The sequence below is a fragment of the Mus caroli genome, unplaced genomic scaffold (assembly GCF_978045245.1).
Source record: "Mus caroli unplaced genomic scaffold, Mus_caroli_1 scaffold_8, whole genome shotgun sequence".
NCBI classification, from domain to species: domain Eukaryota; kingdom Metazoa; phylum Chordata; class Mammalia; order Rodentia; family Muridae; genus Mus; species Mus caroli.
Genome location: NW_028227263.1, coordinates 14448866 through 14474628, shown reverse-complemented (window position 1 = coordinate 14474628; position 25763 = coordinate 14448866). Strand labels below are relative to the sequence as shown.

General features: G+C 44.8%; 1 protein-coding gene and 1 pseudogene across 1 annotated transcript in view; both read left to right on the top strand.

Annotated features, from left to right (window-relative positions):
* LOC110298270 (scavenger receptor cysteine-rich domain-containing protein DMBT1) overlaps nt 1-25763 on the top strand; it is a 125682-nt gene that overhangs the window by 7426 nt on the left and 92493 nt on the right. The window contains exons 3-7 of the mRNA XM_085841244.1: nt 6467-6499; nt 9831-9860; nt 12041-12103; nt 17349-17414; nt 23741-23800. Coding sequence (XP_085697370.1) covers nt 6467-6499; nt 9831-9860; nt 12041-12103; nt 17349-17414; nt 23741-23800 — 252 coding nt within the window. The remainder of the gene's footprint in view (nt 1-6466; nt 6500-9830; nt 9861-12040; nt 12104-17348; nt 17415-23740; nt 23801-25763) is intronic.
* Nucleotides 225-5184, top strand: LOC147002842 (scavenger receptor cysteine-rich type 1 protein M130-like; annotated as a pseudogene).

The window sequence follows — 25763 nt, the reverse complement described above, 5'->3', positions numbered from 1 at the left end:
TTAGACATGGGTGCACCCCGGAACCTCCATATTTAACAAGCTTTCTCAGAGATGGGAACAGGTCCTATCCAAGGGCCACACTTTGAAATCCTGCGCTCTGGTGACTGGAAAGAGGAAAGCTACCAAGAGACCTTCCGCCCCCTCTCCCTCCCATGCCAGAGCTTTCCCTCAGCAGTTTGGGAAATATCTAGCAAACCTCATCTATGTAACTACTGGCTCACACAATGGAGATAGTAACAATTTTTCCTGAGTATTCCCCTGTGCCCGGTACCACACCTGCATTGGGCTCACGACCACCCTTTAAGGTGCGCACTGTTTTCTTTTGCAGACGAGGAAAACAGAATCCGAGTGGCCCCACATACACTGACTGCATAGCTAGTGGCTGACCCAGCCAAGCCCCACCTTTGGTTGTTTTCTATCCACTGTCCTAGCAAAGCTTGCTGCCCCTGAGAACCCTGGGTGAGCCAGTAGGCTGCTACCTGGCTAAGTGCAGGAAGATAAAACTGGGAGTGCCGGGTGCCAGCAGAGGGCAGCACTGTCCGGTGCAGAAGGCACTCCACATGCACTCACCAAGCGTTTGCCTTGGTGAATGACCCAGGAGTCCAAGCAGCCAGTTTGGACAGTTTCTGTCTTCTTAGATGAAGATTTCCTTGCTGGAGTGGGTGGCGGTTGGGGCAAAGAATGGAAAGGGACTGAAACGGACAAAGCAAAGCCCTGTGGCTTTCCTATCCCAGCAGGACCTAAACTTGTTTAGGGAGACCTAATGGGTTCCATTCTGGCCCTCATTAGCAAATGCTCTGACACCAGGAAGCTGTTGCTACTGTCACCCTTTCCTCCCTGGTATAATGGGACAGTGTCCCTTGTAAAGATGTAAAGCAGCAGTTCTCAACTAGTGAGTCACGATCTCCACAGGGGTCACACATCATATATCCTGCATATCAAATATTTACATTATGATTTATAACAGTAGTACAATTACAGTTGTGAGGTAGCAACGAAATAATTTTATGGTTTCGGGTCACCACAAAATGAGGAACTGTATTAAAGGGTCACGGCATTAGGAAAACTGAGAACCACTGTAAAGGGTTCAACCAAGCACTGGGAACACGGGCGGGACTTCCGGGAAGCTGGTGGGGAAGTGACTCTGTTTACCAACACTCAGGTGGGGGTGGGGAACCTTTCTCCCAAAGACTGGCTTCCTGTGCAGCTCGTGGAAGGTTCTAGCAGGTGTTCTGGCCGAGTGGAAGTGTATTTTGAAGGTGTGTGGGGCACAGTGTGCGACGATCTGTGGGACAAGAAGGAAGCACAGGTCGTGTGCCAGCAGCTGAGCTGCGGTGATGCCGTGTCCACCCTGGGAGAGGCTTACTTTGGCCCGGGCTCTGGCTTCATTCTTCTGGATGACGTGCAGTGTTCTGGGACCGAGGTCTCCCTGGGGCAGTGTTCCCACGCTGGCTGGTTCGTCCACAACTGTGGGCACGAGGAAGACATTGGTGTCATCTGCTCCGGTAAATTATTTTCCATCTTTTCCAAGAGTTGATTTTTTTTTTTTTTATGTTATCCAATCATTATCCCTTTTCCCCCGACCCAAAGGAAACATTTGTAACATACTGTCATGTGGGATCAAAAGGCCTGTCTGCTAGTGGTCCTGGGCACCTTCCGAATGACACTTGTGTGGTGTGGAGCCTCTCCTTCATGGGGTTTGGGAAGCAGCTGGATGTGAGCCTTTTATTCTACTCCAGTCTAACTGCATCCACGTAGATGGCCAGCAGTAACACTGGAGAACAGCCTGGGAATGAAAACACTCAGGCCAGCTGCAGGGTTCTGGATTTTCATACATCCCAGTGGGAGAGCAAATTTCAGGACAGAGACAGTAGAGCACCAAAGGATAGCCCTTCAAATTGTGGGCCCTGAGGGATTACAGGAAGGCACCCCTGGGTAATCCTCTACTAGTCCTCTCCCCACATTCATCTATCTGCGCTTGTTGGGGCCTTGCATATCTTTTAACTTTTCTCTAATTAAACAAGAGTGATCATTGTGACGGTAATCATTGCGACCCACTACCCTGCCTTATAACCCGAGAGCCAGGCTGACAAGAACACAGTCTGCTTTGGGGAGCCATGAAGCTTTTGGAGATAGAGTAGATCTGTCCCTGGCAAACCAACTGTGGGTGACAGAGCACGATGCAGAGTTGGGTAAAAGAGAGAAGAAAGGCCCGATCCTTGTTCACCAGCTGCTAACTGGTGAGCCAGAGACCCCGTCCCAGGTCTCCTCTGCTCATATTTCAGGAGATTCAACCTCCCAGGAAGCAGGGACTGAGGCGACATCCACTGGTCAGGAGTTAAATAGTCTCCTAACAAGCAATTTCTGCAGAAGGCTTGGTCAGTTTAGTAGTGACCATGTCTCTGGCTCCACGGGATGGGCCAATGGTCTTTTGCATATGCCCACTCCTATCAAAAGCGGCAGGTCATTCTTGGTGACTGCAGATGTCATGAACCCTGTCCTGGTCAGGGCCTTCGCCCTGAAGGGAGCTTAGAGAAGCCCTGGTCCATGAAACCGCCATTCCTAAGGCTTCTCTCTAGCCTTCAGGAGAAAGATAGCCTTAGTTCCTCATTCTAAAGCTTGCTTTAAGGTTGAACCGTGCTACATGCTTTTGAAAGCACTTCCTGTGAGCCCTTGAAGCTACTCTGGGAGCAGAATTCACATTGGGCAGCCTGGATGGCTTGCTGCTCTCTGAGGCTGCACATGCTGGGATCAGGTCCCCTTGGAGGTGTGGGAGGGGTACTGAGAACAGCCTAGTTAGCAAATTAGCACAAGCATAAACCTTGCTTTGTGGGATTTTAAAGCCCTTCTCAAGTATATCTTTCTGTGGTTGTTCTCAGCTAGAGAAGACTTTGTGCCCTAGGAATCATTTGGAAATTTTGATCGGCACACTGGGTGATGCCCCTGGTGTGGTAGCATCCAGGGACATAGTTAAGCCTTCTACAATGCACAGGATAGCCCTCTCTTTCAAAGAATGTCCCAGTACAAGATGGCAATAGTGCAGAAGGTTTAGAATCAAGCATATGAAGGTGGGGATTAGACTTCAGTAACTAGTTATGAATTAATAATGCATTAATAGTTGATTAATAATTACTTTCAAAGCTATCGGAAATTGTCTGCAACTCCTTGTCCAAGTGTGAGCCTGGGCTGGCACTTCCCAACAATTTTATCTGATTGTCTTTCCTATTGATTAAAGTTGATTAAGTTTGTCCTGTAATTTTTTGTAAATATGCTATTTTGGTGGCTATGAATTAGAATTTGAATCATAGCATGCCTTGTATTCTGAGGCCAGGAGTAACAGGTCTCTGACTGGTTTTGCCTGAGAGACCGCCTCAAAGCCTAAATCCTATCTGCTTAAGTGGCTCTTTGCAAATACTGATTTTCTTCTCCGTCCATACCACTCAGGAGGCTTTGCTTCATTTTTCTTGTTTTGAAAATAAAGAAACCAAAATTAAAGGACAAATCAAGGTCTAGATGAATACCTTCTTGACCAAGGTCACCCACCACATATGTGGACCAGAGGTATCCATAACTAATGCCCCTTTTCACCATCAAATATGCTCACAGTTTGGAGAAGATGCCCTGAACCTTAGAAAAATGTGTAAGCATTCGCAGTTGTCTTTGTTGCTCTGCTAGGTGTCTCATCCGTATCATCTATTTGGCCTCCCCAGAACACACACACACACACACACACACACACACACACTCCACGACCTGACAAGATCCACAAGTATAGGGAGAACCCCAGCTGAGTTGTTCTGGTTTCTCTAAAGCAACGCCTTCATCATCAGAACCCACTCTTCCTTCTCCCATTCCAACTCCAGAAGTGCCCACATCTCCTGATACAGGCAGAAAGACAAAGGATGCTAACTGGGAGAAATGAGCAGTTGGCTTGTCAGTGAGAGAACAAATGCCAATGAGCTGATCAGAAGCCTTACTTCCCAAATGGCACAAGCCCAGGGTTGCCTGGCCTGAGCAGAGACTCCGAAATCCCATTCTCTCTACAAGTCTAAGAGAGACCAAAGTTGCCTTTTTATATAGAATTTGAAATAGCTAGCACAAGCTAGCATAAATCCCTTAAGAAACTGCACCTGTTTAGCTGTGGCCATTCCAGCTCGGCAAACGAACCCTCACTGAAAGATGTGAGCACAATTCACACTACCATGTACGCATCCCCACAAACACTGAACAAAGGCAGATGAGCTTCCCTTCCCAGATAGCACTGGCCTTTCTGCACTAGCCCTGTGTAACCAGTTCTCAGCTGAGCTTCCCACTGAGCTCACAGTGCAACAGCAAGCTGATTTTTCCCTCTCCCTACCGACTCACTTTGCATTCTACCTTCTCTTCCTCATAGAATCAGAACACATTCTCATAGAAAATGAAACTTCAAGAGATGTTGGTAAGAGCAAAGACCTTGGCACCCCTTTAATAGAGCACCCACAAGCTCCCCCAGTCACTTGATTGCATTCACTACCATAGCCCATGTGGGAGGCAGGGGCGGGCAGGAGGCAAACAATGGATTTCAACAGAAGGACCCAGCAAAAGAAAGAAAAATGAAAAGGCTTTAACCATGTAGGTAGTATTTCACCCCCAAACTGCCTTGTTCTGTTGCCCAAACATATTTCAGAGGACTCTCGAGGAGAAATGCATCTACCCTGGCAGATTTTAATTCACAGATGCAACTGAACTCAGATTGCCTAAGGAGACTCCTAACTTGAGACAAGGACAGAAAGGGGAGTCCCAGGATAACGTGCTTAACAACCGAGTGTCTTGATGTCCTCCATTGCGATACCACAGGAGTGCTTTTATAAAAGCCTCCGACTCTGCTGCCTTCTGGAAGGCAGTGAATTGGTGCACATCGTTGTCCGATATGTAAATGACTCTGAGCAGCCTGAACACATCACTTTTCACTCCTCCTACTGAACACTCTCTCTGCCTACACACAGTCACAGTGCCAGCTCATGCCCGCTCTGTGGGATGCCACACATACTTGGATGGGGGCTCTTTGCGTGGTAATGACATCTTTTTATTTACTTTGCTCTTAGATGCTGAACTCTTAACACCATTTCCTGGTGGTGAGTTAAGGTTTCCTAGCTCCTTGTGTGATGCGAGTTGGCGGGTATCACATTTCTAACTAGTGGGTAGATCTGTAGCCACATCAATCTTACTGGATAGAACAACTTCACCAGAGAATCCCTGTGTACTCACCCCACTTTGTTTTGATTGTCTTGTCTTGCTTACTGTGTTGAAGGAAGTTCTTCCCTCTTCCCAGGTGCTCTTGGTCCAAGTAACTCCTTCCTGCTCCTCTTCAAGCCTTGAGTCCTTTGTCATTTAGAAGAGACATCACTGTCCCTACCACCTGTTACCCACTCTCAACCCGTTACCAATAGCCACCTTTGCTTGTTGGCACTTGGCATGCTTGCAGAACTCCATTTAATTCTACACTAAAATGACTCACTATAGCAAAGTGGTAGCATGGCCAGTGGGTCCTGCCTTAAGGATTGAATGTCCAAAGACATCTCACAGCTCTTCCTGAAAATCCTCACTCAGCCAGGATGAGTCAGAATTCATCTTTGCTGCTAGACTCTGATCTCTGTGCCAAAAAGGTCCAGGTCCATCCTGCTAATGACAGGATCCCCTGTGCTATCTACTCAGATGTAGTGTATGTGAGTGTTTGGTGTTATATTTAGGATCCTAGGAGACCCAAGTAGAGTAGCCTCTCTCCAGCAGTATTTTGTACTTTTAAGATTGGCCACAGCTGCAGCTCACGAATGGGTCAGGACGGTGCTCCGGGCGCGTAGAAGTTTACTACCATGGCCAGTGGGGCAGGGTTTGCGATGACCAGTGGGACCTACGTGAAGCCGACGTGGTGTGCCGACAGCTCAACTGCGGGCGTGCCCTCGAAGCCCCAGTCCAGGCACGATTTGGTGATGGTCCAGGGGAGTTTCTGCTGGATGAGATGGACTGTACTGGGACAGAGAGTTTTTTAGGGCAGTGTCCTCATGCTGGCTGGCATCTACATAACTGTGGTCCTGGAGAAGATGCCAGTGTCATCTGTGAAGGTAAGGACCACCTCTGTCCCCAACAGTGCACATCTTGTGATCAAGATTGCACCTACACCGATGCCTCTGGCACCTTTGTCTCCACAGCTGCAACCCCAAGTTGACCCTGCTGCTTGGGTATGCCAGATGTAAAGAGGCACGAGTAATTTGAGTGCTCAGGGCTTTGAGCTCAGGGTTTTTAGACACTGGGTGTTGAAATAGATTTTATGCAGAAAACAGTGGTAGCCACGGACGGTTCCATCATAAGGGTTTCAAGACATCTCATAAAGAGACAACCTCTGAGTAACCAGGGAATGAATCTGATGTGATTGCCATTAGCGCTTTATTCCAACAGCCACTGAAATCTCAACCCCTTCTCCCTGCAGGACATGGTGAGGAGCCAGCAGCAAGGCCTCAAGGTAGGAGTGTTTTCATGGAGAGCTCTTCTACTCATCCTCATCTGATGCCGACTCCTTAACACTTGCTGAGCTGAATTTGGAGACTGTGTGGTAGACTCCATACTTAGTCACCCCTCTGTCAGGTCTTTCATTTGCGGCAGTGACAGTAACAGGCCATTTATGTTCTTCTTAAAGAGGAGACAAAAACAACTGCTTCACAGTAGTCCATCTGAGTTGAAGGTCATAGACTTGGAACAATGACAAATATGAATGCACTGAAGTGTGTGACAGTTCTGGGGGGAGGCTTTACTTGTAGAGTCATCTCTTTTTTGAGTCTTAAGTTCAGAGGCCAGAACCCCTTTTGGAACATTTAAGTTTTACAAGCCAGATGCTGTCGTGGTATTGACTAAACAGCTGGAGGCAAGATGTCAAACCATCTTCAGGCAATCACAAACTCACAAGTCTGTCTGATTCCACATAAAAGTCCTCCTGAAAAAAAAAATCAGGTTCTGGAGCTGGGTGATGGTTCAGTAGGTAAAAATTCCTCCTGCACAAGGATGAAGACCTAGCATGACTTATTTAATTTCCATAAGAAACCTACCTACGAGTTGGTGCTTTTTAAATATTCATTTTACTGGTAACAAAACAGATTCAGAAAATTAATCCAATTTCCCTGAATGACATCACTAACTAGGCAGGGGAGCTGTGGAAGTCGGTTGAATGGGATTGTGTGTAGCTCGGCTTTGGTGGAGCTGATGCTGCAGTCAGTCTCAGTCTCCCTGCAGTTAGTGTCTCCGCCACCCCCGAAGAATTGGAGACCCTCCTTCTTTCCCCTTCTTCAGTCTACTTAACTAATAACCTCAGAAAATTCTGTATCTACTTTCAAAGTATATGCTAAACTCTTCAGCATCTCTCAGACCCAAGATGGCCGTCCTCCCGAGTTTTGTCATTTTTCTTCCTGGATGGCAACAGTGCTCTAAGCAGCCACCTACCTGTTGCCATCCCACCATAAACTAAATTGGTTCACTCCTTCAAGCTCAAAACTGCCCAAAGGTTGCTCCCATTGCTCCATTGCTCCTCTCCTCCCCTCCCCTCCCCTCCCCTCCCCTCCCCTCCCCTCCCCTCCCCTCCCCTCCCCTCCCCTCCCCTCCCCTCCCCTCCCCTCCCCTCCCCTCCCCTCCCCTCCCCTCCCCTCCCCTCCCTGACTTTGTCTCTCTCTGTTTCTCTGCCTCTGTCTCTCTCTCTCTCTCTGTCTCTGTCTCTCTCTCTCTCTCTCTCTCTCTCTCTCTCTCTCTCTCTCTCTGTGCATGTGTGCGTGCACATGTACGTTTAACTATGCAAGTCATGCAGTCAGGCTGGCCTGGAATTTAGAATGAATACATATATGCCTCTCAAGCTGAACTCAGGATTGTCTGGGAGCTAGGATTAGGTTAAAGGTATATCACTCAAAGGCTCCCATTTATGTCTCTGATCACTAAGGAAACACTTTATCCTGCATTAGATCTGCCTTTACTCTTTGTCCAGGTCCTAATGGACAAGGTGGTGTTGACCTAGGACCTGCCCTAGTTCCTCCTTCGGTCCCAAACACCCTTTTCCCCCTTCCCATTTCTCCAGACTCCTCCCCGTCATGTCTCAGATAACGTACCACTCCCACAGAGAGAGTTCCTTTGAACACACAATGCAAACATACTTTCTCTCAGTCACATTCTATAAGATCCGTCTGTTTCCCTCCCACCTGAGACAGTCTTTGTATTTTTGCTTTAATTCCTTGTTGGTGAAAAAGGCTGTCTTCTCTTTATCTGAGAGGCAAGAGCAGTTCTGGACGGCAAGCAACAGCTCTTCTGTAGATACCAATGGAATGAAAAAAGTACAGGTATATGCACAGCATTCTAATATGTGGCGTCCCAGACCAATGACCAAGGGCAGCCTTCTCCTCTCAGCACACACCACTTAGCAAGTAGAGAGAGTCTTATTATGCAGGATTTTCATTACCCTTCCAGTGCCAAGAGGCTCGGAGATTAAACAGTCAAATCCAGTAATTAGCTAAGGGCCAGTTGGGCATTTTGTGGTTTTACTTTTTATTTCCTTGTATTTCTAATTTTCTGGTTTTGCTGTATACATACACATACACGTTTTACTTCCAACTATTTGAAATCTATAGCCACACACATATGTATAGTTATATACAGATGGTCTCTACTTATGTTGCCTTGATATGTGTTCTTGACTTCATGGTTGTAAAAAAGTAGCATGCATTAAACAGAAAATATGCTTTGGTGCTTTGCATTTTAAATTTATCTTTCCTCGGTCACCAGAAAGCAATAAAATCATTTTTCCTTATACTGGGGCAGCCAGTCAACCATATGACATTGTCATTTTTCTTCCTGGATGGCATACAAGATGATCAGTATCTGTCTGCAGGGTTCTATGTTGCTAAAGTTTGAAGTTTGATAGATTACTTATATTAAATGAATTTGTCACGGATGTGCATGTTCTCGTGAGTGGGTACACACTTGTATGTGTGTGTCTGTGGACATGTATGTTTGGGCACATGCATGTAGAAGAAAAATCCTAAATGTCCTTTCTCAGAGCATCATCTGCTTTGTTTTTGAAAGAGGGACTCTTATTGGTTTGGAGTTCCCCTAGTAGGCTAGGCTAGCAGGCCAGCAAACCTCAGAGATCTGCCTGTCTTTGCTTCCCCAGAGCTGGGTGACAAGCACACACCACTCCATAAAGCTTTTCATTTAGGATATTTTAGCCCAAGATATTGTGACTCATGGTCTTTTTCGGGATGTAACCACATCATAAGTCAACATTAGTATATAATAATCAGACATATACAATAACTATGATACATTATATATCATTTGCTACAATTGAATTATCATATTACATTATGTTATGATATGTGATACAATATAGTAGCATTCTTTGGAGTAACTAATCATGTATAGAAAAGATGAATGGAGTTGTCCACCGAGGGTCCACTAGCCCTGAGGAGAGCATGAGATGGGGATATATCTCAGTTGTGGACATGTCACCATCCTCTTACTTTGTGCCTAGTCGAGAATAACCGTGGAGGACAGACAAGTGGCCCTGAGTTCCCGTGGTGACAGGCTTACTCTCGGTTATTCCAAAGAGCCCCACGGAAGGCGTTACCCTAGAAAACCTTCAAAGCAATCAACTCAGCAAATATTTCTTGGACTCTGCTAATCCCCAGAGCCTACATCTCACCAAGAATTGATTTCCTATTTTGTTTTCCAGACCAATCACATTAGACTAATAAATACAGCAAATAAAAGTCAGTCAACTGAGTTTAATAAGCTATATCTTGATTTATTTGTATCACCAGGTGATGGAAATCCAGCCAGCATATTATCAGGTAGGTGATTTATTATCATCCTCCTTGTTGTTGCCGGTTCCTCTGGGAAGATCTGTTTGCCCATATAAATTCAGGAGAGAAGATGATGGTCAGTTGTGTTCCTGAGAGATTCACCTTAACCTGCCCTGGATATTGAATTTGTGTGGAAAAGATCTCCAGGGTGTCACTGCATAGATTCGCTAACTGCCTAAAAAGAGATTACCTTCATTTTACTTTAGAAACCATTAGAAAATGTTTCCATCCTCCTTAGAAGGGGGAACAAAATACCCATGGAAGGAGTTACAGAGACAAAGTGTGGAGCAGAGACTGAAGGAATGACCATCCAGAGACTGCCTCACCTGGGGATCCATCCCATAAACAATCACCAAACCCTGACATTTTTGTGGATGCCAACAAGAGCTTGCTGACAGGAGCCTGATATAGCTGTCTCCTGAGAGGATCCACCAGTGCCTGACAAATACAAAGGTGGATGCTCTCAGCTAACCATTGGACTGAGCACAAGGCTCCCAGTGAAGGAGCTAGAGAAAGGACCCAAGGAGCTGAAGGGGTTTGCAGCCTCATAGGAGGAACAACAATATGAACCAACCAGTACCCCCAGAGCTCCCAGGGACTAAAACACCAACCAAAGGGTACACATGGAGGGACCCATGGCTCTCACTTCATATATAGTAGAGGATGGCCTAGTCGGTCATCAGTGGGAGGAGAGGGCCTTGGTCCTGTGAAGGCTCTACGTCCCATTGTAGGGAAAAGCCAGGGCTAGGATGCAGGAGTAGGTAAGTTGGTGAGGGGGGGCGGGGGTGAGATGGGGGTTTTCAGAGGGGAAACCAGGAAAGGGAATAACATTTGAAATGTAAATAAAGAAAATATCTAATTAAAAAAAAGAAAATGTTTCCATTATATAGTTTTCTAATTAATTGACCAGTTGCTCTGGGAACATACAAACAAATCAATTTTGGTGAATGATATGTTTTAAATTTTCTTTGGAGGAAGACTCATTTCCTCACGTGTTGGCCTATTGTGTAAATTTGCTACGACATCTATAACAAACTGTCATAGTTTGATGGCTGAAAAAATGTAGGGTTTCTGTTTGTTTGTTTTATTTTTTGCCCTGTAGTTCTAGAGTTCCTAAATCCAAAATGGGTTTCACTTACCCAACAGCAAGGTGTCATCAAGGCTATGTTTATTCTTAAAGGTCTTGAAAAGGAAGAGCCATTTCTGAGTTAATGTTTCTTATCCTGTGGCTGAATGCCTAACACAGTAAAGAGGAGCGATTTCTTTTGGGTCACAGTTTTGAGGTATAATTCATCAAGGTAGAAACGCTTCTCAGTTTCTTTTTTGTTGTTGTTGTTGTCATGATACAATACTCTGACAGAAGCAATTTAAGGGAGAAAGGGTTTTTGAGCTCACAGTTCACAATGTAGTTCATTATGGTGAGGAAATCAAGGTGGCAGGATCTCGGAGCAGCCGGTTACATCACATCAATAATCAGGAAGCAGAGAGTGATGACTGCATGTTGCTGCTCAGCATCCTTTCTTCACTGATGCAATTCAGGATCCTAGCCTAGGGAATGGTGCTACCCACAGTGGGCAGTGTTCCCATCTCGGTTATTGCAATTGTGAATAACATCTCACAAGTCCATATTCCAGGTGAGTCTAGATTCTGATAACAGTCAACAGTGTGACAACAGATAGTTTGATACCCCCAAACAGTGCTGCACCTACACACTAGTACAAACCTAGAGGCAAAGTGACACCTATAGATAGAGTGACAACTACAGACACAAGTACAGCACCTACAGATAGTGTGATGCCTACAGACAGTACAATACATACTAACAAAAACCCCAGAAATGAAACACTGAGTAAAATAGGCATAAGAAGCAAATAAGAGACCTTGAAGGTCTGTACCATCAGACTAGTTCTTAGAGGGAATATAGTCATCACTGGAGAACATCTACTACCTGCATTTGGACTTCAAGGCTGGCAGAGACAGCATAGGGAACATTGACTGGGTCTAGGAGGGGCAGTGAGTCAGTGGCCAAGAGGTGGGTTAGCATTTTTATCTCTAATTTGTGGGCACTTCAGAGCCAAGGGAAGCTATACCGTGTGAAGGGAACCCTGCATACTCACTGCCCTTGGATCATCATAAATACTTATTGCTAAATAATTTTTTTACTCCAGTTTTGCCTGCTGCCATCTCCACTCAGCCATCTTCTAAGCTTGCCCCGAGTTCCTCTATATCAGGTAGGACCCCATCACCACCATCACTGAATTTACTGTGGTTTCTCAGTTGCCTATAGTGGTGGGCAAAGGTTTCACAACCACCAGCTACCAATAATGCTTCACCCGAGGTCATGTGATTTGAGGGGAATGGGATTTAGGTAGTCTGGACTCAACCTTGGCCGGCTTTACCTTATGTTTGACTGTCTGTAATTTTACTGCCAACAACATTGGAACTCAGGGCTTCTCGTTTCTCAAATGAGAAGCATAAGATTAACAGATGCAACTGTGCTAGATATAGAGAAATTACCAAAGGGTCACTTCACATGCTTGGAACTTAAAAATAAAGTAGGGCACATGGCAAATGTCAAAGGGGATCTGAAATAGGAATATGTAATTTTCTCCAAGCTGGTGAATTCCAGGAACACCTCTACCTGGTCATAGTGGGCTGAAGTCACCATTACAGTCTAGACTCAGTTATCACTATGACAATTGATGTTCTCTCATCATTTGTGGCAACTGGCATTTCAATAGTACAACTGCATACATCTTCACATGGCAAGGCTGGTGAAAAGTAGCCTTCTGCAGAATTTCTGTGGATCCCGAGTGGAGGAATCACAGTTAGCAGGACTGAGGTGTATACCAAGACACACTGGGTCTTTGGAAACTTGGGGAAATGGGACACTGATGACCAGCAGGCTTGAAGCTTCTATAGCAACATAAGTGAGTTCCAGAGAGCTACAGGATGTTAACGTAGTGTTGTACACTTACAATCTGTGAAGGCAGCAGATCTCATTAAAATTTCTTGCTACACACATACTCGGGGCATGAGGAAACTTGGAGGTGGGAGATAGATTAATTCTCTTGATTATGGTGATGATTCCTTCCACAGATGCATTTTGGATCCAAATTTATCAGTCTGCATACACTGAAATCAGGTGCAGGTTTTTAGCTATCAATTTTACCTCAGTGAAGTTATTTTCTAAAAAGTTACTTAGGATCTGGGGAGATGGCACAGTGGGTAAAAGTATAGTCTAAGTAAACATCAGGAGCTGAATTCAGACCCCAGCACCTTCATCAGTAACTAGATACAGTCACACATGCCTATATGATGCCAGAGGTATGGGGTGAAGGGAGGGGCACAGATATAAGGATCTGTGGGGCTTGCTGTCTGTTATTCTAACCCCATGTTCAGTGGAAGATCCAGTCACAACGGAATAAGGTAGAGAGTGACAGAGCAGGACACCAGATGCCCTCTTCTAGCCTCGTTATACATACTTGAGTGTATCACACACACACACACACACACACACACACACACACACATACACACATACATGCACACACACACATGCATACACACAAAACATTTTAAAAGAGTACTATAGAAAGAATGTTGATTGCATATTTAAATGATAATGCTTTAGATATGTTAAGTTATATAAGACTATTAAAAATAAATTCTTCCTGTTTCTTTTCTTTGTTTCAACTGTGGTTATCAGAAATTTCTAACTAGATTTGTTGCTTTTGCCTAATTCTGTTAGATAGCATTACCTTTATGACTTTTCATCCATGAGGTCAAATGTTTTCAGTTCTTTTTCATCTTAGTTTCCCAACAGCTGTATGAGAAGCCTCTTTAGTCTCCTTTCCAGCTGATGAGACTCATGCCAAAATAGGTTTAATATTTTCATCAAGTCCCATGAAGTGATAACACCATCAGTCTGACTATGGCCTTAATACTGTAGTTTCCAAAGCATCATGAACTACAGACCCCATGAACATCCTGTTAACTCCTTGCCAATGGGTCAGGCATGCTGCCTGTTCAGGAATTCATAGGATCCTTTGGAGATGAGGGAAATTAGGATCAAGGGGTTTATTACTGAGTGAAGCCTGAATGTTCTCACTCTGGACCCTCTGTTAAACTCAGATGCTCATCACCTGTGATGGCCTTGGACCCCAGTATAGCGCACTGAAGATTTTTATTTCTCTACAGCCACTATGAATCCATTTGTTTTCCTGATGATGTGTCTTGGGTGCAGAATCTTAATCTTCTTCTGACTACATACACACACACACACACACACACACACACACACACACACACACACACACAGAGAGAGAGAGAGAGAGAGAGAGAGAGAGAGAGAGAGAGAGAGAGAGAGAGAGAGAGAGAGATCAAAAAACAAAAGACCAGCATGACCAAGATGGCCAATTATGCATGAAGTTAGCTACTCAAGATAGCAAGCAGACTTCATTTCAGGGAGAGAGAGAGAGCAATCTCCTCCTAGAAGAAGCAGGGGAGGGTAGAATATGGGGCAGAGAGGAAGGTGCCTGCTGTGGGTGATGTGGCTGGAAGGGGCAGGTGTGGGTGTGCATGTGACCTTCTAAAGTTTACAATGGTGCCCCAGAGAGTGGGGAGGCAATGAGGCCCAACCAAAAGGTCTGTGGTCTGGGCTGGCACTTAGAGGGCAGATACCTCAGGGGGAATCTAGACTGTGGGGTTAAAAGGCATCCAAATTCCAAAATTGGGCATGGTCCTCCAAAACCACCTGGGAGCTCCAGGCCTGGGAAGAAGGGAACACCAGATACTCAACAGGTGAAGGAAGAGTCTTCCTTGTCTTGGAGATGTCCCCAAACCCCTCATTTGCCGCGAGCCATGGTGACTAGAAGCTCCAAGGTGAAAAGCAAGGGCACATGATGATGGGGTGAGGAAGTTCCCCCTCAGAATGTCTGTCTTAATCTGTTTGATGCTAAGACAAAAGACCACAAGATGAGTGGCTAAAAATAACTAAGTTATTTCTCATGGCCTCGGAGCCTGGGAGACCCAACCCTAACTCGGTGCAGGCGAGGGTCCCTTCCTGCCCTTCTTAATGTGCCTCCCAGCCCCAAGAGTGAGGGGTTCTGTCCTAAGGATGCAAGTCCCTCAGATCCTTGCTGGCTCCCAAAGGCTCTACCCGACCCCACTGTGTGGAGAGCAGGGTTTCTACAAGCTCCTACCAAAGGAACCCTCTCTCCAGCCCCTTATCTCTGTTTATGTTTGGGGGTGCTCAGGCTAGACAGGTCCCCAATTTCTGAGCTGCATGCACCCAGCTTTGTCTTGCCCTTGAGTGGAGGAAGGCGTTGACGTTCTTGGACCTAGTAATCAGAGAGAGCAGTTAGTGAAGAGCCTGGTGCACAGCAGGTGCCTGATGGTGTGGCCTGGTTTAAGGAAGCACCTCTGCTCTGAGGTAGATAAGCAGATGAAGTACCACTCCCCAAAACTAGCCTCAGCCATCTGCCCCTTCTCCCTAAACCACTACCACCCACCAGCTTCCTTTTTTCCCCTTCTATGCTTTTATTTGCCTATTCTAGATATTTCTTGTAAATAGAACCACAGAAAAACCCAGTGTCTTCATGTCCAGCATAATATCATCAAGGCTGTGGTGTAAATTAATGTGATTCATATTTTGTATATATTAATTAGCACTGGAAACAAATATGGTGGCAATTATTCCTTAACCAGTTAGTTTCCCAAATAACCATGCAGAAACTTTTTAATATTTCAAAATTTTGGTCTTAGCTGGGCAGATTCTCAACTAGCTCATCCAAGTTAACCTGGCCACCTATCCCCATCCAACCATGTGGATAGATACCTTCCAGGCTGTGGTTATGTCTGCCTCCTCTCATGTCTCCCGGCAAAAGGCCTTTCTTCTTCCCAGAGTTCCTTTCGCCTCTTCCCCAGGAAGTCTCACCAGCTTATTTCTTTCCTCTATGGTTTTATTGGCCTATTCTGAATATTTTATGTAAATAGAACCACAGAAAATCCAGTGTCTTCATGCACAGTGTAGTATCATCAAGACTTTGTAAATTAATGTGATTAATATTCTGTATTACTGGGTACTTTCTGCCCAGCTAATTAGCCATAAGATTTTTATTAAAGGCAATCAGAGAATGCCTTAGGTAGGTAAGGAAGGACAGAGACACAGTTTCACACTACAAGGCTGTGTGGTTCCTTTCACAATTTTTTAATGGAAAGGTGATCGATTCTTTTTCAGGAAACTTGAAATGGGCAAAAATCCTCTTTTCTCTATTCCATATTAAATACTCCAAGTCAGTTTCCTTGTATGGTTTCTCCAAAAGCTCTTTCAGCTACCCACATGTCAGAAGACATAAATCACCCAAGCACACCATCAGGTAGGTCAATGAGCCATGAATTAAAACAAAAAACCTTGGATGTGGTACATAGCACATGCCAAGCCCAGCATTCTAGGCCTGTAGAGCAAATGTTAAGGGATATTAAGGGATGGGACAGAGACACTGCCAAGGGATACAGGAGAATTGTGTTCAGTATCTCTTGTAATGGTACGCCTTAACCCCTTCATGTGATGCCCAGTGTCTCCTGCAATGGTACCTTAACCTTAACTCACCAGGTTAGGTCTTCATTTGTTCTGGTCATTATCTTTTTGTTCCTAACACTGGTTGTCACATGTTAGGTAACCAAAGCGAGTTACATTGAACAAGTAAAAGAGTAATATACATTGAGTGTGTGAGCAGAAAGGACTTGTGGCCCCTCTTGACACACCTTGGGTTTTGGTCCCAATTCCTGATAGACAATGGGACACAGAAGCAAGCCATTTTGTAAAACGATAGGAACCTCGTTGGTACAATTCCTTCTTTGGAAAGTGGTGTTGACATTTTCACATGTGAGCAAATGAAAGGGAGCAAGTTGCTTCTGACAGTGCGTGTGTGTGTGTGTGTGTGTGTGTGTGTGTGTGTGTGTGTGTGTGTATTACCATCATTGGATGGCCTATCAGGTAAGAGCAGCACCTCCATCTTCAGTCTTGCTGTGTGCAGCCTCACCATCTAGATGAAGGGTGAAGCAGTCAGACCAAGGTTGTATAACGTCCTCTGGGGTCAATGAAGACAACCAGTATCCTTATGGATAACGACTTTTATATCATTGGTCCAGTTTTTCAATCACTGACCTTATTAACAGCAAACATCCTCTGTTTTTAAAAGAGAACTTGGAGTCTCTATAGGGTGCCGAGGAGGAAAGCATTTCCGTCTGCAGGGTCTTGCTGGGTAGACTTCTGTCAGCCTTCTTAACTTGGCTCGGGTTTCACTGAAAAAAAAAAAAATCCAGCAGTTTGTGAGTTCAGGTGCATGACTTAAGGCAAGATCAAGTTATGGATTCTTGCTTGCTGCTTGCTGAGCCCCTTTCTGATGTGCTGTGTGTTTGTTTTAAAAAAAAGACCTTCAGTTCTTGACCCTCATTTCCATATTATTCCAGTTCTACCTGTGGCTGACTCAGCACCTGGCGGTCGAAGAGCACATGCGCCCAGGCTCAACCTGACAGGTAAGGAAGCTTCCTCTGATGCCCAGCTTTGGATCACCAGAAGGAGCTGGGGTGGGAGTGGGTGGGCAGCTATCCAGGTGCTGAAGCACAGGAGCAAGCAGCACAGTGAGAGAGGACCCACCATCCTCCAGACCTGGTTGATTAGTTGGTCTTCCCAGAGAACTTTGGTACCTGTAACCTTTATAATCTTGTTTTTCTAGAGAAATGATGTAAAGTTCAGAACACACACACACACACACACACCAAAATCCTGTGTCATTATCAAGACATTATTAGTGCCTAAGCTTTACATGACTAGTTTCCATTTTTACCAAGAAATGAATCATTTAAAGGGGAAGCTTCCACTCCATTGGCTAGTTTTCATAGTTCTGGAAGATATTCTGCATGCTGATGAGAGATAAGAGTAATCAAAAGTCATACATAGATGTGAAATCTGTGGGCTATGATAACAATTGGCCCGGTGAGATATGCCTACTGATGCCGTAATGGCAGAAAGGTTACAGGAGTAGCCAACCACGTTCTGAATAGACTTTATGTCTACCCACAAGGTGGAACTCAAGCCCTGAACCATTGATAGGCAAACAAACAAACAAAAGCCATGGGACTAGATGGCGTAGGTCCTAGGGGGGAAACTACCACCACCACCACCATTATTAACATTAATATTATTTTTGCATAGTAATAAACTGTCCCCTAAGTTCTTACCTTTATACCTGCATGTTTTATCTTCAAATCCTCACCAAAGAACCTTCTTTTTATAGTAGGTAACAATAGAGACCCACAACTGTCAATGTATAGAGAATAAGCGACTGTGGAGTGCCCAGGTCTAAATGGGACAGCTATATCACATGTCCCCCACATAAAGTTCAGTGACCATTGTAGAAGAGGGACCATAAAGGCTGTAAGAGCCAGAGGAAGTAGATAACACAGAACACTATTTGTTGGATGTGACAGTGCTATGGCACACAGTAGGTTTGAATGCTTACACAAGACCTGAATAAGATCAAGCCAGGCACAAGCCTAGCATGGATGGGAGAGGGGCTTGCAGAGTTCCAGCCCTGTCTGAGTAGCTGCTAGTAACTGATGGTAGCTGGGGTAGGAGCAGAGTTGATTTTCTTCATCAATGCAGTCATTGTGAAAGGTAACCATGGTCCAGCAGATGGACCTACAGCCATACAGAATATATATGTCATCTATGCGATAGCAATAATAACATATCAATGATATATATCAATATATTATCAAATGTGTATTATAAATAAATTGACAAAGAACGTTGAAATTAGGAGAGGAAAGTGGTGGGGATATTTAGAAAGAATTTGAGGGTAGAGAAAGGGGGGTGGTTTGATCAAAATATATGTGCATGTACAAGATTTTCAAACCAAAAAAAGCCTCCAAGACTAGGACCACACTCAGTGGTAGCGTGCTTGCTACCAAGTGTGAGGCCCTGGATCCCATAGTTTGTGGTTTTGATTTAATACAAATCACACCCACACATGTATTTATGTATATGTGTATACTTGTGTATATATATACATATACATACACACACACATATATATATGTATATAAAATGCCATAATGTTTTTAAAAGACAATTGCTTTTTTTAGACACATTGTTGAGAGAGAGAGAGAGAGAGAGAGAGAGAGAGAGAGAGAGAGAGAGAGAGAGAGAGAGAGAGAGCTCTTTGGGAAATATTCCACATAGTGAAATCAGCTTTCCCAGATTTTCCTGTCTCCCTTGCTGATGTCAGTGTAAGTACCATGGGTGAGAAACACCTGCTCCATCACCTAACTGATTTTCTTAGTGAGTAACAAAGAACACGTCTTGTGAAGTTATCCGTATATACTTTATGTGGCTGAGATGCTGGAGGAGCGATTCACTCTGGCTCCTAAGCTAGGCAAGTACACAAGCTCAATGAAAAGTTTTCGTTGGACTTTTTTTTTTTTATCTGCAGAAGCCTGTTATGTACTGAGGCTGATGAATGGCTCTGAGGGACAATCTGGGTGGATGAGGTTTTCCCACTAGGGCACCTATGGGGGTCCATATGTGATGATGAGTGGGACCTGCTCTAGGCACAGGCCATGTGTAGGCAGCTCATATGCAGTCCTGCTATATCAATTCCCTTCAGCTCCCTCTTCAGCCAGGGACTTGAGTCTCCTCAAAATCCTCCTGCCAGACAGATACCATGTGCTGAATTGACACAGAGAGCCACCTGGTCCCATGTGCCCACAGCAGCTTGTTCACACAGTGATAGATGGCACCAGAGCCATCTGCTTTGGTAAGAGGGTCTTTTTTGTATTCCAAGAGTTCTATCCAGCTGAATATTCAGTGACTTACTCCCAGGAGAGCTGATACCATCTCTCTTGCTGCTCTTAACAGGCTCTCTACAAGCAGCAATACTCTCTCCCCTCCCCTCCCTTCTCTTCTCTTCTCTTCTCTTCTCTTCTCTTCTCTCTCTCTCTCTCTCTCTCTCTCTCTCTCTCTCTCTCTCTCTCTCTCTCTCTCTCTCTCTCCCTCCCTCCCCCTCCCCCCTACCTTTCCCTCCCAGGTAGCACTGGTTCTTGCATCCCTTCCACACTGACTTCTGTCTTTTTGGTTTATTCTGTGTAATGGATGCAGCACGAGAAAGATTCTATAGAATCAGGCTTTTAGCAGTCTACAGAATGATCTGGTTTGAAAGCTGGTTGGAGTGATCTACCATCACTGCTGCTTAAATCTCAGCACTCCAAAACAGACAGGTTAAGAGCACAGGTTGCTGTGTTGAGTGCTCTCTCTTTCTCCAGCCCCACTCCAGGAAATGTGTCCTGTGCACTAGCCTCTCTTCTGGGCAGCTTCCCTGGGGTGATTCTAGACATCTTTAGGGGCATGTCGTTTGTTAGAGTGCTCCCCAAAGGAACACTGACAGTGAGAAAGCAGAGGGTGAGCTCTGGCTCCAGCCTCCCGGAGGGCAGAGTCTTCTGCGATCTGATTATAATCACCAAGAAGCTACAGACAAGGTGAGTCTTCTGTGGCTACTGAAGGAGAGAGAGCCCTGGCATCACGATATACTCTACTGTGACTGGGATCAGCAGGGATCTCAAGGTGCAAAACTTGATGTTTTTATTACATTGTGTGCATGTGTGTGTGTGCATGGGCATTGTGTGTGTGTGTGTGCATGTGTGTGTATGTGCACGAGTGCGTGTGCATATGTGCATGTGTGCATGCCATGGTGCATGTGTGGAGGACAGAGGGCAACTTTCAGAAGTCAGTTCTCTCCTTTCACTCAGTGAGGTCCATGAATTGAACACAGCTTATCAGGCTTGGCAGCAAGTGCCTTTACCCACTACACTATCTCATCAGTCCACAAGTGTTTATGTGAGAGTAAATGACTCTTTTCCAGAGACATTAGATCAGAAATAATGTCTTTGAAGTCTGTCAGGGGACAGCAACAATTGAAATATTTTGTGTGTATATGATTTCAGATATCTCACCCATCCAGAAACAGCATGAGGTCATTTCCATCCCCACCCCCATCCTCTTATTGTAGAGTAGTGCCTTTCAAACTTTGTGGGACATCAGAACCACATGGAAGGCCTACTAAGACATGAGTCACTGGGTCCTATCTGCAGCGTTTCTCAGCAGGTTTAGGATCTATCTAATGATTTGTGTCTTAGTTACTCTTCTATTGCTGTGACACCATGACCAAGGCAACTCTTACAGTTTTTGAGGGTTAGTACATGGTCACCATCATGGCAGACAGACATGAATGCTGGAGCAATAGCTAGAGTTTTACGTCCTAATCCAGAGGCAGTAGACAGAAAGAGGCAATGGGCCTGGCGCCAGCTTTTAAAACCTCAAAGCCCACTCCCAGTGATACATATCCACTACGTTAGCACGGGCACACTTTCTAATCCTTCTCAAACAGTTTCACTCCCTGGTGATGAAACATTCAAATATATGAGCATAAACGGAGGCTTTCTCATTCAAACCACCACAGCTCTCCTACCTGACAAGTCTAGCATGCTTATGATGCTGCTCTGGGGGCCACACTCTGGAAATCACTGCCTTAAAGCAGAATATTTCCATCCTTAAAAATAGACACAGAGCCGGGCAGTGGTGGCGCACACCTTTAATCCCAGCACTTGGGAGGCAGAGGCAGGCAGATTTCTGAGTTCGAGGCCAACCTGGTCTACAGAGTGAGTTCCAGGACAGCCAGGGTTACACAGAGAAACCTGTCTCAAAAAACCACAGAGAGAGAGAGAGAGAGAGAGAGAGAGAGAGAGAGAGAGAGAGAGAGAGAGAGAGAGAGAGAGAGAGAGAGAGAGAGAGAGAGTCATTTTTACCTTCATCACTATTATCATCAAAGCTATCTTTATTGTCATCGTCGTGGTCCCCGCCACCCTCAGAAACAAGTCTTCCCAGTAAGACAGATTTTGTTTCATGACTATGCAGATGCAGTCATGTGCTACTAATAGGTAGCTACTGTGTTGGGCACTTTCTTGATGCTATGATAATGACGTGACTCAGAAAATACTTAAGAGAGGAAGGCTTTATTTGGGCTCAAGGTGGACAGGTTCCCTTGCTTTGGGACCTGTGGTAAGAGGCAGGACATCACAGGAGCAGAGCATGGCTGCTCACCTCGGTGTGTCTAGGAAGAAAAGATCCAGACGGTACAGAAGCAGGGACTTGGATACCCCTCAGTGAAACACCACCAATAAGTTGCCGCCTTTAACCAGGCTCTAGCTCCTCATGGTCCACTGGGCTCTGAATTCATCAAAAGATTTATCCACCAGGAAATAACACTTCTCATGACACAACCACTTCTCCAAAGTCTACCAGCCAAGCAATCAGACGTTAACCCAGGAGCCCTTTGAGCCGATGCTTTTTAGATTCAAATCATAGCATCGTGGATTCAAGGATTGGTACCAAGGGTTCCAATCATGGCGTCCTTTTCATGTCACAGACACAATTCGTATCCAAGCCTTCACTGTCTCTTCCATTCTGGGTGACAACAGACTTTTCCTACCTGCATTCTGTACCTATGCCCCCTACATTCAGTCCTATTTACATGAAGTCAGTTACCTTTCATTATAAGTCAGCTCTAATGACCTACAGCAATAGTTACCATGTGCTTCAACGAATTTTAATAGTTACTATATTTAAGATATATAATATTTGTGGCAGGAGAGATGGCTCAGGGATTAGGAGGCTTTCTGTTTTTATGGAAGACCCAAGATACTACATCACATCAGCACAATTTGTACATTCTCTGGAGTTTTTTGTTTGTTTATCTGTTTGTTTTTTGAGTTAGGTTTTCACTACATAGCCCTGGCTGGTCTGGAACTCTCTACACAGCAGGTTGGTCTCTATAGGGTGGTAAATTTTGCTCTAAGTAGATTATACCTCAGTAGGAGGTTTTTAATGCCCCGTCTGGGCAATAAGACCTTGCACCACCACATCCAGCTGTGCTGGGATTCCTTACTTATAGAACACTTAATGAGTCATCCAAGCAATTGCTGGATGACTTTTATTGGCAATATCAATTATTTCTTTATTATTCTAATCCATTCTTTCTTATTTCTAAGCCCTCGTTCATTATATGTGCATGCCAAAAATTATCTGCTCATAATTTATGGATGTCAAATTTGTTACTGATTTTCATTGATAAGAATAAAGCCACCATAAATATTCAAGAATTTGTGAGCAGTTTTCCAGCATGGATGTTCCTTTTGAGTCGCCACCTTCATATGAGAGCTACAGTTGTTGTGAATCCTTGTCAACATATTGTTCAACATATTGTATTGTCTATATTTTAAGTTTGGCCTTTATGGGACCTCCATGGTACACTCTGAACAGCGTCAGTGCTCTGCTGTCTGCTCTGACGGCAGAGTCCGGGGCTGCAGCAGCATCACACACACTCCTGGGTTGGTCCAATTCTCAAATTGTTTGCTTGAGGTAACTCATTTCGTGAGCTCATAGCACATCTACCTGGGCTAGGAGAGTAAAGGACAGACTAATTATAGTCGAAGAGATGCAGCCATTTAAGCAGAGGATGGGATGTCCTGGGACATACATTGCATCACACGAGTTCTATCAGGAGCTCTTTATTGCTGCTTTGTAAAAGCTATTTAGGAAATATCAATTGTCTCCAAATAATTTATGAACTCTAATCTAGTTCATGAAGGTCCAGCATTGTCTGCTGTGGTGTGGGGCGGTAACGTCCTGGATGTCAATGCTGTTACATCTTCTCAATACTATTTAACTCCTATTTCAGACATTCAATATTGAGATTACAATGTAAATACCATCCCCAGCCCCTCATGCTGATTTCCTTCTCCCACAGGTGCTGATATGTTACCAGACCCCACTCCAGTAATAGATCCGGAGTCGTACAAGCCATCAGGTTAGTGGTTTTGCTTTGTGGCTGTTCCTCCTGAGGAGGTCCCTTTTGTCAATGAGTGTAGCAAGACCTTGGGTTCTAGTTCCATTCTTGTGGCTGTGAGGAAACATTCCGACCAAAAGCAACTTGGGGGAGAAGGGAACTTATTCTAATGTATAGGTTATGGTTGGTGACTGAAAGCAGGCAGGGTAGGAGATCTTGGATCCTGAAGCAGAAATCAAGGATGTTTGCTGCCTTGCCCAAACACATGCTTAGTTTGCTTTCTTAGAAAACCCAGGGCCACCCGCTCCGCTCATGGAGAGGTTCCTCCCATAGGGCCTGGCTTCTCTTGTATCAAACTGAAACAATCTAGAACAACCCCCATCCCCAGACATACCACAGGCTAGTCCTATCTAGGCCACTTTTAAATGAGGCTTCTCTTTTTGCATGATTATAGGCTGCATCTAGTTTGCAGTTAAGCTAAGTAGGACACCAGGTGTCCATACCATTATCCCCTTCAATGGATGTGGAATGGAACCCTCATGCAAACCATCTTGCCATGTGTCACAATGGTCTGTCATGGCTGAGTCACCATGTGGGTAGAAGAATTTGTAGCCATTCTACACATCACCCCATCACACAGGGAGTCATCTACACTTCTTATGTAAATGCTGAGACTGACTGAATAAAGTCACATGGGGGATGGTGAAGTTTAGTTGTTTACAAACAGTTGAGGGGGCTTGGTGCACTGGAATAAAAATCACTTAGGGTTGACTTAATATTCCCAAGTGATCTTGACGGATATTAACAATGCTCTAAAAGGTGCCTGGAGATTCAAGCACAGGTAGATATTTGTGACACCTTTCCATAGCAGCAGCCTCTTGAGTTTGAGAAACTGCAAAGTACTTCTGTACCCAAGTAAGAGACCAAATGACAGAGATCATGTGACAACCAGCAGTGTGACCTTGTTGATATTTAGTAGGATGACAGGAATGCCTTAAAAACCATTCCCACCACTGTGACAGAGTACTCACGGCAGGACAGAGATGCCCTGTGCCCCTGGACATCCACAAGTGCCAGCTGATTCTGTTCATTCTAACACTAAAATCAGTTTTACACGGAACCATGTGGGCTACTTAATAAAAATCAACACATGATAGTTCCTTTTTCCAACTAACCTACCTTAAGCAATCTATTTGAGGGTTTAACCATTGTTTGTTTGTTTGTTTTATATCCTGACCAGTTTCCCCTCTCCTTCCAGTCTCTCTCCCCATCCCTCCCAACCCCATCCACTCCTCGGTTTCTCTTCAGAAAAGGGCAGGCCTGCCATGGATATCAACCAGTCCTGGCATATCATGTTGTAGTAAGACTACGCACATCCTCTCCTATTGAGGCTAAATAAGGCAACCCAGTCAGACGAAAGAGTCCCAAAGGCAGGCAACAGAGAAACAGACCCTGTTTCCACTGTTAGGAGTCTCATATAAAGACCAAGCTACATAACTGTAATTTATGTGTAGAGAGCCTAGGTCAGTCCCATGCAGACTCTCTGGTTGGCAGTTCAGTCTCTGGGAGCCCCTATGGACCCAGGCTAGTTGATTCTGTGGATATTCTTTTTCCTTTCCTTTCCTTTCCTTTCCTTTCCTTTCCTTTCCTTTCCTTTCCTTTCCTTTCCTTTCCTTTCCTTTCCTTTCCTTTCCTTTCCTTTCCTTTCCTTTTTTCTTTTTTTTATTGAATATTTTCTTTATTTACATTTCAAATGTTATCCCCCTTCCTGGTTTCCCCTCCAAAAAGACACCTTCCACCATCCCCTCCCCTCCCCCTGCTCACCAACCAATCCACTCCTGCTTCCTGGCCCCGACATTCCTCCACACTCGGGCATAGAGCCTTCACAAGGGCCTCTCTTCCCATTGATGTCCAACAAGGTCTACTACATATGCAGCTGGAGCCATGAGTTCCACCATATATACTCTTTGGTTGGTGGTTGAGT